The 12,141-nt window shown below is 37.6% G+C and overlaps 1 protein-coding gene across 3 annotated transcripts in view; it reads left to right on the top strand.

Moving 5' to 3' along the window:
* The window catches only part of PRKAA2 (protein kinase AMP-activated catalytic subunit alpha 2), a 73,012-nt gene that overhangs the window by 29,868 nt on the left and 31,003 nt on the right, over positions 1 to 12,141 (top strand). For 2 of the 3 annotated variants that reach the window (XM_020904411.2, XM_070468114.1), the window contains exon 2: positions 1,989 to 2,130. The exons of the other annotated variant lie outside the window; for it this stretch is intronic. In XM_020904411.2, the coding sequence (XP_020760070.2) occupies positions 1,989 to 2,130 (142 nt within the window). The remainder of the gene's footprint in view (positions 1 to 1,988; positions 2,131 to 12,141) is intronic. 3 annotated transcript variants of the gene reach the window in all.

Here is a 12,141-nt window from a genome sequence, read left to right as displayed (position 1 = left end):
CCTGGATTTAAGTGAGTGTTTCTTTTCTGAGGTTAGGGAAGGTTTTGTCTGTAATAGCTTTAGATATTTTCTCAGGCCCTTTCTCTCTCTCTTCTCCTTCTGGGACCCCTGAGAGCCCAGGATGGTAGTGATGGCTTGTGCCTGTCCCTGGAGCTTCTGTAGGTGGTGGTGGTGGTGTGTGTGTGGTGGAGGGAGAAAATATGCACACCATTCTTCTTTATTCATTCATTCATTTGTTGATGGACACTTAGATAGTTTTCATATCTTTTCTTTCGTGAATAATGCAGTGATGAACATGGTAGTGTAGGTACTTCTTTGATATCCTATTTTATTTCCTTCTAATACCTACAAGGGGTTGCAGAATCATATTGTAGTTCTATTTTTTAGCTTTTCAGGAACCTCTGTACTGTTTTACACAGTGGTTACACCAATGTACATTTCTGCCAACAGTGCACAAGGGTTCCCCTCTCTCCACATCTTCACCAACATTGTTGTCTCTTCAGTTTTAATGACATTTATTCTGACAAGTGTGAGGTGATAGCTCATTGTAGGTTTGATTTGCATTTACTTGATAATTATTCATGATTTACCTGATGATTACCTGAAGATTTTGTGTATTTGGCCATTTGTATACCTTGTTTGGCAAAAAGTTTATTTAGCTTCTTGATTCATTTTTCAAATTAGATTGGTTTCTTTGCTATTAAATTGTTAGATAATTTACATAATTTGGATATTAACCCCTTGTCAGATGTGTAATTTGCAAATATTTTCTTTCATTCGGTAGGTTGTCTTTTCATTTTGTTGATGGTTTCTTTTGCCATGAAGAAGATTTTTAGTTTGATTTAATCCTACTCATATATATTTGCTTTTGTTGCCTTTGCTTTTGTTATCAAGTTCAAAAAATTATTGCTAAGGTCAATATCAAGGAGATTACCTCTTATGTTTTTCTCTGGAAGTTTTATGGTTTTTGTTTTAAATTTAAGTCTTTAATCCAGTTTGAGTTGATTTTTGTATAATGTATGAGATGGGGTCTATTTTCATTCTTTTGTATGTGGCTATCCAATATTCCTACTGCCATTTATGAAGAGATCATCCCTTCCCCATTGTATGTTTTTGAGTCATTTGTCATAAATTAATTGACCTTCATTATGCATGAGTTAATTTTGGGGCTGTCTATTCTATTCCCTTGATCTCTGTGTCTGTTTTTATGCCAAGACTATGCTCTTTTCGTCATTACACCTTTGTAAGATAGTTTGAAATAAAGAAGTGTGATACATCTAGTATGTGCAAAATACTGTGCTAGACACTTCCTAGCAGATTCACATGAATACTGACTGTCTTATTTGGGGAGGGTTAGAGCTGGTAGCTCTTACCATATGATTTTTCAAGAACACAAATATATATAACAACCTAAAAATGGTGAAGGAACATGAACTTTGTCAGTATACTATGAAGGTTTGAAAGAAATAGAGATTCCATCAAATGTGGGAAAACAGGAAACCTTTATAGAAAAGGTGAAAAAGGGCTGCATGTGAATTTTCTGATGAAATGGTATTGAAACTGGTTATGAGTTTTACTTTACTATAGCAATTATTTATTCTTTCATAATACAGTGATTGAATTAACCAGAGAAGAAGAAGAGAGGAACAAAACATAGTAATTCTATTCTATCCAAAAGATGTTTCAAGTTCATACCTATAGGTTTAGGTATGAAAAAGGAATTCAGTAATGCTTTCCACGGATACTTGACTAACATCTCTGTGCTGGGCGCTGAGGATACAGAAAAGACTAAGACACAGGTGCTGTCCCAGGAGCACATAGTCCAGGAGAGCAGACAGACATGAAAAGAGTTTACTTTCTGTTCTATGCGATAAGTGGTGTCAAAGTGGTAAATATGAGGGAAAATCGGGGGTTCCAGTGGAAGGGAGCATGAATAAATGATTACATTGCTATGATGGCAAAGTTATTTTCCTTTTTCTTTTCTCTAGTTGGAGAGCATCAGTTGACAGGCCATAAAGTGGCAGTTAAAATTTTAAATAGACAGAAGATTCGCAGTTTAGATGTTGTTGGAAAAATAAAACGAGAAATTCAAAATCTAAAACTCTTTCGTCATCCTCATATTATCAAACTGTAAGTATTTCTGCACCTGATTACATAAGAGAAACTGTTTCAAAATATCATATTTGAATTTATAAATAATTACTTATTTTTAGTTAAACATTTATAAATATACAATTTTTCATATTTATATTTAACAAATGTAATTCATTTAACCTCATTATCCTTTTTTGCATGCGTCTGGTCTAGAATTAAAAGTCTAATTGTAAATTGACTCTTATCTTTAGTATTCATGTTGAAGGTAATTTGGGACTTTACTATTTCTAGATTTATTTTATAATTGTTTTCTAGTCACTTTTAATGAACAGGGTATTTTCTTTTTGGAAAAGGTAGAAAGTAACTGTTAAAGATTATCTGCCATAATATTATTTGCAAAACTGCCATCATTACTTTAATTACTGATAAAGTCCTTAGGAAGGCAAATTAATTTTTTTTATAAAGCAAGTTATAAACTTAGAAGATAAATAAATTAAGAGTTTAATAAATAAGTAATTAATTTGAAAGATAATTTAACATCATCTAGACCCATAGAAAATTTAGACATTAAGTATGCAGCATTATTCTTTTACGTCATTTGAAGTTGTGTTTAAAGTGGCCTAAGTAGCTCAGTTGGGATAGCGTTAGACTGAAGTTGTGTTTAATATTAATTGTGAAAGTGTAATATGCTAAAACACTGAAAACTGTCTTTATTTTTTATCTTAAAGCTTGGACAGGGTTTAATAAAGTAAATATTAATCTTATTGAGTACCTGATAATGGCTAGAAACTGTATTGAGCATTTTACATATATAATTTCACTTCATCCTCTTGATCAATGTATAAGGGATATTATTATCTTCATTATACAGATAAGAAAATCACATGTTTAAAGAGTATCTGCAACTTGACCAAGGTCAAATAGCTAGTAAGTTGCAGAGCTAGTCGTTAACTTCATATCTGATTTCAAATGCTATGCTATTAATTTCTATTCCAGGACTGAAAAAACTGAGAAGAAAAGCCATATTAATGTCTTTGAGACTTTGCTAGTTTGTTATATAGTCAGAGGTTATATTTAGTTTCAACTTTTTTAGTTAGCTGTCTTTAGGTATCAGCGTTGATGAGGAACAATCTGATAGCCCTGTAGAGGTACTTTGTTTACCTGTAACAAGGTTGCATAACAGCTGTGGTAGACAGTAGTGCCCCCCAAACACTCCCCCTCCAAAAGAAAAGATGTCCTAATCTCCAGTGAGTATGTTATATTACATGGCAAAGGAGAATTAAGGTTATGAATGTATTTAAGTTTGCTAATCAGCCAACAAAATAGAAAGATTTTCCTTGGTTATCTGGGTGGTTCTAGGGTAATTCAGTGGTCCTTAAAAGTGGACAAGGGAATCATATGCCAGAGAAAAAGATTTGAGATGGAAGCAAGGTTAGAGAGAAGGGATATGAAAAGGATTCAACTGGCTGTATCTGGCTTTGAAGGTGGAGGAAGGGGGCCATGAGCCAAGGAATGCAGGTGATCTCTAAATACAAAGAAATAGATTTCCCCTAGAGCCCCCAGAAGGCAATGAAGCCCTGCTGTGCCTTGATTTTAGCCCAGAGAGACATGTATCAGACTTTTCCCTTTAAAACTGTGACATAATACAGAATACATTTGTGTTGTTTTAAGCACACTAAGTTCTTAGTATGGCAGCAACAGAAAACCAATAGAGTAGCATTCTTGAAATCTTTAAGTGAATGGCTGATCCAGTTATTGCTAGGATTTGGGACACGCATTTAGTCTTTTCTATAACTAGATGTATTTATTGCTAGGGAACCAGTGCAAATTGGTATCTTAAATGAGGGGGGCCCCCTCAGTATATCTTACTAAACAGCATGAATATGCCACTAACTGTTCAGAGGAGGCTTTTGCAGGGGTTTCGTGTGCCATTGGATGACCTGTGATGATTCAGTTCTCTCATCACTATGATGAAGACTTCGTTCTAACAATAAGCTTCAGTGTTGTTTGATCTTCATTTGAAGTTCACTTGATCATAAGCATAAATAAGAAATGAGCTCCCTGAAATTGCATGGCTATACTTGATTTTAAGGTTATATTATCTAGGACCTGTGGTCTAGATGATCCAAAATTTGTATATACAGGTTTTTAAAGATATCACAGGAATTAAAATATCATCTATGACTCACTCTTCTATTCTTTGTTTCCTTAACTTTAAAATGGGGATACCTCATGGTGCTGTTTGAGAATTATTGTGTTCTTATTGTTATAATGCCTGCTGGTTGAAGTGCATTGACCCAGAAGCAGGGTCAGTGATTTCACTCCTCTCATGATTCCAAATGATTTTCAGTTAACTGAACCAGTTCATGTCTGACTTCAACTCCATGTTAATAGTTATTTTATTCAAGTTAATGAATGACTGAGTGGATGAATTTAGCTTCTGAGATAAATCTCTTTGCTCTTCCTTACTGACTGGTCACTTCCTATAAGAGGGGAAAGCTGCTAAGTCAGGCTGGAACTGTGACATGCCAAGGTGAGAGTAGAGAAGGGAGAGATCTCTGTGTTCTTGCTGTTTCTTGACCTCATCACTTATATGATGCAAACCTTGAAAGGTGCCAAGGAAGCTTTGTTCATTTAGAGCATGAGTTCTAGTTGCTATTCTGTTCCTATAAATAAATCATTTTGTCAGTAAGCAGTTGCAATTGTCAAAAGGACTTAAAAGCTTATTTTCTGATGTTATAGCTACTAGTGTTTTCTTGCTTCCATTTCTATAACTGTTTATAGCTGTCTGACCTTGGTTTGACTACTTACCCCATTCTGTTTCAGAATTATTTCATTATGTTCTGTTTTGTGAAGGAGTACTAGAATGTTCTCAGGATTGGTCAGAAGGTAACTGACAGAGGTGAATTTAATGTTTAAAGTTTCTGGCTACCAGCCTAAGCTTAGTTCATTTAACCACATTGCCTCTTTAATTGTGGATTTGATTTTTTGTTTTAAAAAGGCAATCATGTATTCTTGCTTCAGAATAAACTTGCTGACACAGCCTTCTAACAGTGTTAGTGATTTAAACAGGGAGAGAGACCTGATCCTTTTAGTGGTTTTGTTTGTTTTCTGCAATCTTGGACTACGCAAGTGAGCCAAGAATAGTTTCCTTGCTAGAGAATGGGCTTCTAGAATAAGCAAGGAAGTTTGAAAACTAAATACTGAAAATGAAGGTTGTATGTTGCCCAATTTCTCTATTAACTCAAATTGAAAAAACCCATGGGGAGAAAATTAAAAGGAATAAACAGGATTGAAAGGAAACTCCAAACTTCCCATGAACTAGAATTTGTTGAATTGGTTTTTGTCCTGATTTTTCATTTCCCCATGGTTCTTAGGGAAATTTCACTTTAACTGGTCAAAGGATCAATACTTTCTAATTTGGAAAAGCAGGTTTTTGTCTGCCAGCTTTTAAATATCTTTATCTTATCCACCCCATAGACAACTTTTAACATTTTTCATGAGCACTACCTGAAAATGTTGTAGTCCCTAGGTTTCTATGGTACCACGGTTTTCTGATTTTCTTTTTACATTCTTGCCTTTTCTTAAAACTTTCTTTTATGGGCCTTTCATTATCTGCCTGGCCATTAGATACTGATATACTTCAGCATTTCGAGCTACTGTAATCTTAGTGAATCCTTTTTGGGTGACCTCATCTGCTACCATGGTGTGATTTGTCATCTCTGTCCTAAAAGTTTACAAATCTGTTTCTGCTGAATTCTGAACATATTCATTGAATTATTTATTGAGTATTTCCATTCTGAAATCAAAAAGCCATTTGAAACTAAGTTGAATTTTTTCATGTATATGAAAAATTCATATTAGTTTATTGAGTTCAGCTTAGTTTATATATGTATATAATTCAGCTTAGTTTATATATATGTTTGTGTGCATGAATGAAATAAATTTTTGTGCATGAATATTAGTTTATATGTATTTGTGTGCATGAATGAAAATACCAGTCACACAATTTCCAAAGCCTAAAACTTGAGCATGATATTTAATTCCTCTTCCCTCACCCCTTACATACAATTGATCATTAAGTTCTACTACTTTTTTTCAAGTGTCTACTAAATCTGCCCATTTCTCTCTGCCCTTATTACCATTTTCTTACTTGTTCTATTTCAAGTGTTGCTTCTGCTTGGAAAACTTTACCTATATCTCCCTTCCTCTAGGCTTCCAATTCCAACTTTTCCTTTAAATACCAGCTTTTAAATAAAGTTACCTCTGGAAAAACTACTTTGCCCTAGCCGTAACACACTGGGTCAAGTTTCATCCTCTCTGTTCCTAGAGCACCCAGAATTTCAGCTTTTCCAAAGCCCTGGACATTACATTGTAATTGCTCATTTTCTTTTTAGTATCTCCACAAGATTGAATTCTTTAGGTGCAAAAACAATATTTGTTTTCTTCTTTTATTCAGCCAATTTTTATCGGGTACCTAGTATCTGATAGGCACTGTTCTAAGGCTTTGGGGGTACAGTAGTAAAAGACAGGGTCTCTCACTGTCCTTGTGACGTTTATGGCTGGCCTTATCTAGCAGTTTGTAATAGTAAATAAACAAATTAACCAGACTATTTTAGACATTGATAAGTGTCAAGAGTGAAACATGGTGCTGTCCTAGGGTGTGACAAGGAAGGAGGAGGTGCTAATTTAGTTTCGGCTGTTAGGAAAGCCTCATTGAGCAGAGATAAGGCTTAAGCTAAGACCTTAAGGATTATAAAGATCTAGCCATTTGAAAATCTGGGGACAGTATTTGTAAAGCAACCTCAGGGAGGTGAAAGAAAAAATGAGTATTGTAGGAAAAAGAAGATAGCTCTAATGTCGAGAATGGAGTGAGTGATGGAAAGAGAGGTAGTTCATGAGGTCAGAGAGTAGACATGGACCACATATCATAGGATCTTAAAGACTTTGCTGAGAGGTTTGGATTTTGTTCAAGAAGTTGAGGGAGTGAGAAAGTTGGAGGAGTGACCATGGCCATAGTGTAGAATGGGTACAGAGGCAGAAGTAGAAGCAGAGAGACCAGTTAGGAAGCTGTTTCTATGGTCCAGCTGGGAGATTAATGATGGCTTTAGCCAAAATGATAGTGTAGATTTGTGCTGTCCAATACAGTAGCCACTAGCCATATATGGAATAAGTTTTAATTAAAAGTTTTGGTTCTTTGGTCATATTAGCCACATTTCAGGTGTTCTAATAGCCATGTGTGGCTAGTGGCTATCATATTGGACAGTATGATAAAATATTTCCATCACTGTAGAAAGTTCTGTTTGATGGCACTGGTCTAGCTGGAGATAAACCTGTCAACTCAATGTATATTTTAGAGGTAAAACTAATAAATTACTGAGGAAAAGAAAGGGAATGAGGAATCTTCTCTTTTTGCCTAAGCAACTGGAATTTGGGGTTTTGACTTGAGCAATTAGGTGATTATACCATTTTCTGAAATAGGAAGACTAGAGGAGAACCATGTTGGGGGTACAAGTGAATGTTAGTGGTCTGCCTTAGCTGTGTTAAGTTGAGCATCCCATTAGTTATCTAAGTGATAATGAAGGTTCGTGCTGTCAGCATCATCTTTATCACCTCAGCACCTAGTACAGTAGTAGGTGTTCAGTGGTTGCTCTGTGTATAAAGAAGTGACATATGAACAAGGTCCTGATGGTTCTAGAAAAACAACGAAGCAAAAGAATGAAAGTGTTAAGGAACATGGTATGGTGGGAACACGTAGTCTGGTTTGTCTAATGCACAGGCTGTTATATAGGGACATGGAGGAAAATAAGGCCAGAAAGTCAGCTTGTTGATACATTCATTCAGCAGATAGCACTGGGGATACATCAGCAAACCAACAGATGTCAGCAACTAAATCTTTGCTGTTATGGAGCTTATATTTGTGTGTGAGTGTGTGTGTGCACTTGTATGCTTGTGGCATTGAATAGACAGACAATAAATCCTGTATTAGTAAAATATGATATGTATTAGACAGTAAAGAGGTGAGGAAATATGCATGCAGATATTTGGAAGGAGGAAATAACAGATGGTGAAAACTGCACATACAAAGGCTATGAGGTGGAAATTGCTACAGGTGGTATATCATGGGAGCAGAGTGATCTGGGGGAAATGGAGTAAGAGGTGTAGTCAGAGGCACAGAGGGGAGCCAGGTTGGGTAAGGGTATACCAGACCATTGTAAGAGCTTTGGTTTTTAACTCTGAGTAAAAGGGAAGCCACTGGAAAGTTTTGACCAGAGGTGTGATATTGTCTGACTTATGTTGAAGCAGAGAAATCAGATTAGGGGTCAGTTGCAGTATTCTGAGTGAAAGAGATGGTGGCCTGGATTAAAACATAGTGTGGAGAGTGTTGAGAAGTAAGCATATTTTATATACATTTTCAAGGTAGAGAACAGGATTTGCTGACAGATGTAGGTTGTGGGCTTCCCTGGGTAGCTCAGATGGTAAAGAATCTGCCTGCAATGCAGGAGACCTGGGTTCAATCCCTGAGTTGGGAAGATCCCCTGGAGAAGGGCATGGCAACCCATTCCAGTATTCTTGCATGGGGAATCCCTTGGACAGAAGAGCCTAGCAGGCTTCAGTCCCTGGGGTCACAAAGAGTCAGACATGACTGAGCAACTAAACACAGCACAGGTTGTTAGAGGAGAGAAGTCAAGGATGACTCCAAGGTTTGCTGGTGTGGACAAATAAAAAAGTGGAGCTGCCATTAGTTGAAACAGAGAAGATTGTAGAAGGAACAGATTTGAAGTGGGGTTTTCAGTCTACTTCAGTCACTCATCATGTCCAACTCTTTGCAACCCCATGAGCCACAGCACGCCAGGCCTCCCTGTCCATCACCAACTCCCAGAGTCCACCCAAACCCATGTCCATTGAGTCGGTGATGCCATCCAACCATCTCATCGTCTGTCGTCCCCTTCACCTCCTGCCCTCAATCTTTCCCAGCATCAGGGTCTTTTCCAATGTGTCAGCTCTTCACATCAGGTGGCCAAAGTATTGGAGTTTCAGCTTCAACATCAGTCCTTCCAATGAACACCCAGAACTGATTTCCTTTAGGTTGGATTGGATGGATCTCCTTGCAGTCCAAGGGACTCTCAAGAGTCTTCTTCAATACCACAGTTCAAAAGCATCAATTCTTCTCCTCTCAGCTTTCTTTATGGTTCAACTCTCACATCCATACATGACCACTGGAAAAACCATAGCCTAGACTAGATGGACCTTTGTTGACAAAGTAATGTCTCTGCTTTTTAATATGCTGTCTAGGTTGGTCATAACTTTTCTTCCAAGGAGTAAGCATCTTTTAATTTCATGGCTGCAGTCACCATCTGCAGTGATATTGGAGCCCAGAAAAATAAAGTCAGTCACTGTTTCCATTGTTTCCCCATTTATTTGCCATGAAATGATGGGACCAGATGCCATGATCTTAGTTTTCTGAATGTTGAGCTTTAAGCCAACTTTTTCACTCTCCTTTTTCACTTTCATCAAGAGGCTCTTTAGTTCTTCTTCACTTTCTGCCATAAGGGTGGTGTCATCTGCATATCTGAGATTATTGATATTTCTCCCAGCAATCTTGATTCCAGCTTGTACTTCTTCCAGCCCAGCGTTTCTCATGACGTACTCTGCATATAAGTTAAATAAGCAGGGTGACAGTAAACAGCCTTGACATAACTCCTTTTCCTATTTGGAACCAGTCTGTTGTTCCATGTCCAGTTCTAACTGTTGCTTCCTGACCTGCATACACGTTTCTCAAGAGGCAGGTCAGGTGGTCTGGTATTCCCATCTCTTGAAGAATTTTCCACAGTTTGTGGTGATCCACACAGTCAAAGGCTTTGGCATAGTCAATAAAGCAGAAATAGATGTTTTTCTGGAACTCTCTTGCTTTTTTGATGATCCATCGGATGTTGGCAATTTGAACTCTGGTCCCTCTGCCTTTTCTAAAACCAGCTTGAACATCTGGAAGTTCATGGTTCACGTATTGCTGAAGCCTGGCTTGGAGACTTTTGAGCATTACTTTAATAGCGTGCGAGATGAGTGCAATTGTGCAGTAGTGTGAGCATTCTTTGGCATTGCCTTTCTTTGGGATTGAAATGAAAACTGACCTTTTCCAGTCCTGTGGCCACTGCTGAGTTTTCAAAATTTGCTGGCATATTGAGTGCAGCACTTTCACAGTATCATCTTTCAGGATTTGAAATAGCTCAACTGGAATTCCATCACCTCCACTAGCTTTTTTCATAGTGATGCTTCCTAAGGCCCACTTGACTTCACGTTCCAGGATGTCTGGCTCTAGGTGAGCAGTCACACCATCGTGATTATCTGGGTTCTGAAGATCTTTTTTGTAGAGTTCTTCTGTGTAGTCTTGCCACCTCTTCTTAATATCTTCTGCTTCTGTTAGGTCCCTACCATTTCTGTCCTTTATTGAGCCCATCTTTGCATAAAATATTCCGTTGGTATCTCTAATTTTCTTGAACATATCTCTAGTCTTTCCCATTCTTTTGTTTTCTTCTATTTCTTTGCATTGGTCGCTGAGGAAGGCTTTCTTGTCTCTCCTTGCTATTCTTTGAAACTCTGCATTCAAATGGGTATATCTTTCCTTTTCTCCTTTGCTTTTTGCTTCCCTTCTTTTCACAGCTATTTGTAAGGCCTCCTCAGACAGCCATTTTGCTTTTTTGCATTTCTTTTTCTTGGGGATGGTCTTGATTCCTGTTTCCTGTACAATGTCACAAACCTTCATTCATAGTTCATCAGGCACTCTATCAGATCTAGTCCCTTAAATCTATTTCTCACTTCCACTGTATACTCATAAGGGATTTGATTTAGATCATACGTGAGTGGTCTAGTGGTTTTCTCCACTTTCTTCAGTTCAGTCTGAATTTGTCAATAAGGAGTTCATGATCCAGAGAAGGCAGTGGAACCCCACTCCACTACTCTTGCCTGGAAAATCCCATGGACTGAGGAGCCTGGTGGGCTGCAGTCCATGGGGTCCTGAAGAGTTGGACATGACTGAGTGATTTCACTTTCACTTTTCACTTTCATACATTGGATAAGGAAATGGCAACCCACTCCAGTGTTCTTGCCTAGAGAATCCCAGGGATGGCGGAGCCTGGTAGGCTACTGTCTGTGGGTTCGCACAGAGTCGGACACGACTGAAGTGACTTAGCAGCAGCAGCAGCAGCAGAGTTCATGATCTGAGCCACAGTCAGCTCCCAGTCTTGTTTTTGCTGACTGTATAGAGCTTCTCCATCTTTGGCTACAAAGAATACAATCAGTCTGATTTTGGTGTCAACCATCTGGTGATGTCCATGTATAGAGTTTTCTCTTGTGTTGTTGGAAGAGGGTGTTTGCTATGACCAGAAGTGGGGTTTTAGGTATCAAGAATTTGATTTTTTTTTTAAGTTGAAATGCTTATTAGTTATCCAAGTAGAAATGCAAGTAGTTTATTTGATATGTGAATCTAAAGTTAAGGAGAGAGCTGTAAACTAGGGATAAATTTGGAAGTCATCAGCATATAGATGGTATTTAAGATATTTAAGGCCCAAAGACTAGATGAGATCCTCAAGAATGTGGGTGTGGAGTGTGAATTCCACACTCCACTTCTTCTTCTATAAGAATTCAAGGGATTGACCTCTAGGGCACCATGATGCTAAGATGTCTGGGAGAAGCAGAGGAACCAGCAAAAGAGAATGAAAATGAGCAATTAAAATGGTTGGAGGAACAAAAAGAATAAAATACTTAGGAGTATATCTACCTAAAGAAACAAAAGACCTACACATAGAAAACTATAAAACACTGATGAAAGAAATCAAAGAGGACACAAACAGATGGAGAAATATACCGTGTTCATGGATTGGAAGAATCAACATTGTCAAAATGGCTGTACTACCCAAAGCAGTCTATAGATTCAATGCAATCCCTATCAAACTACCAACGGTATTTTTCACAGAACTAGAACAAATAATTTCACAATTTGTATGGAAATACAAAAAACCTCGAATAGCCAAAGTAACCTTGAGAAAG

This window comes from Odocoileus virginianus, chromosome 5 (genome assembly GCF_023699985.2).
Source record: "Odocoileus virginianus isolate 20LAN1187 ecotype Illinois chromosome 5, Ovbor_1.2, whole genome shotgun sequence".
Classification (NCBI taxonomy): Eukaryota; Metazoa; Chordata; class Mammalia; order Artiodactyla; family Cervidae; genus Odocoileus; species Odocoileus virginianus.
This window is presented reverse-complemented; position numbering and strand designations above follow the sequence as displayed.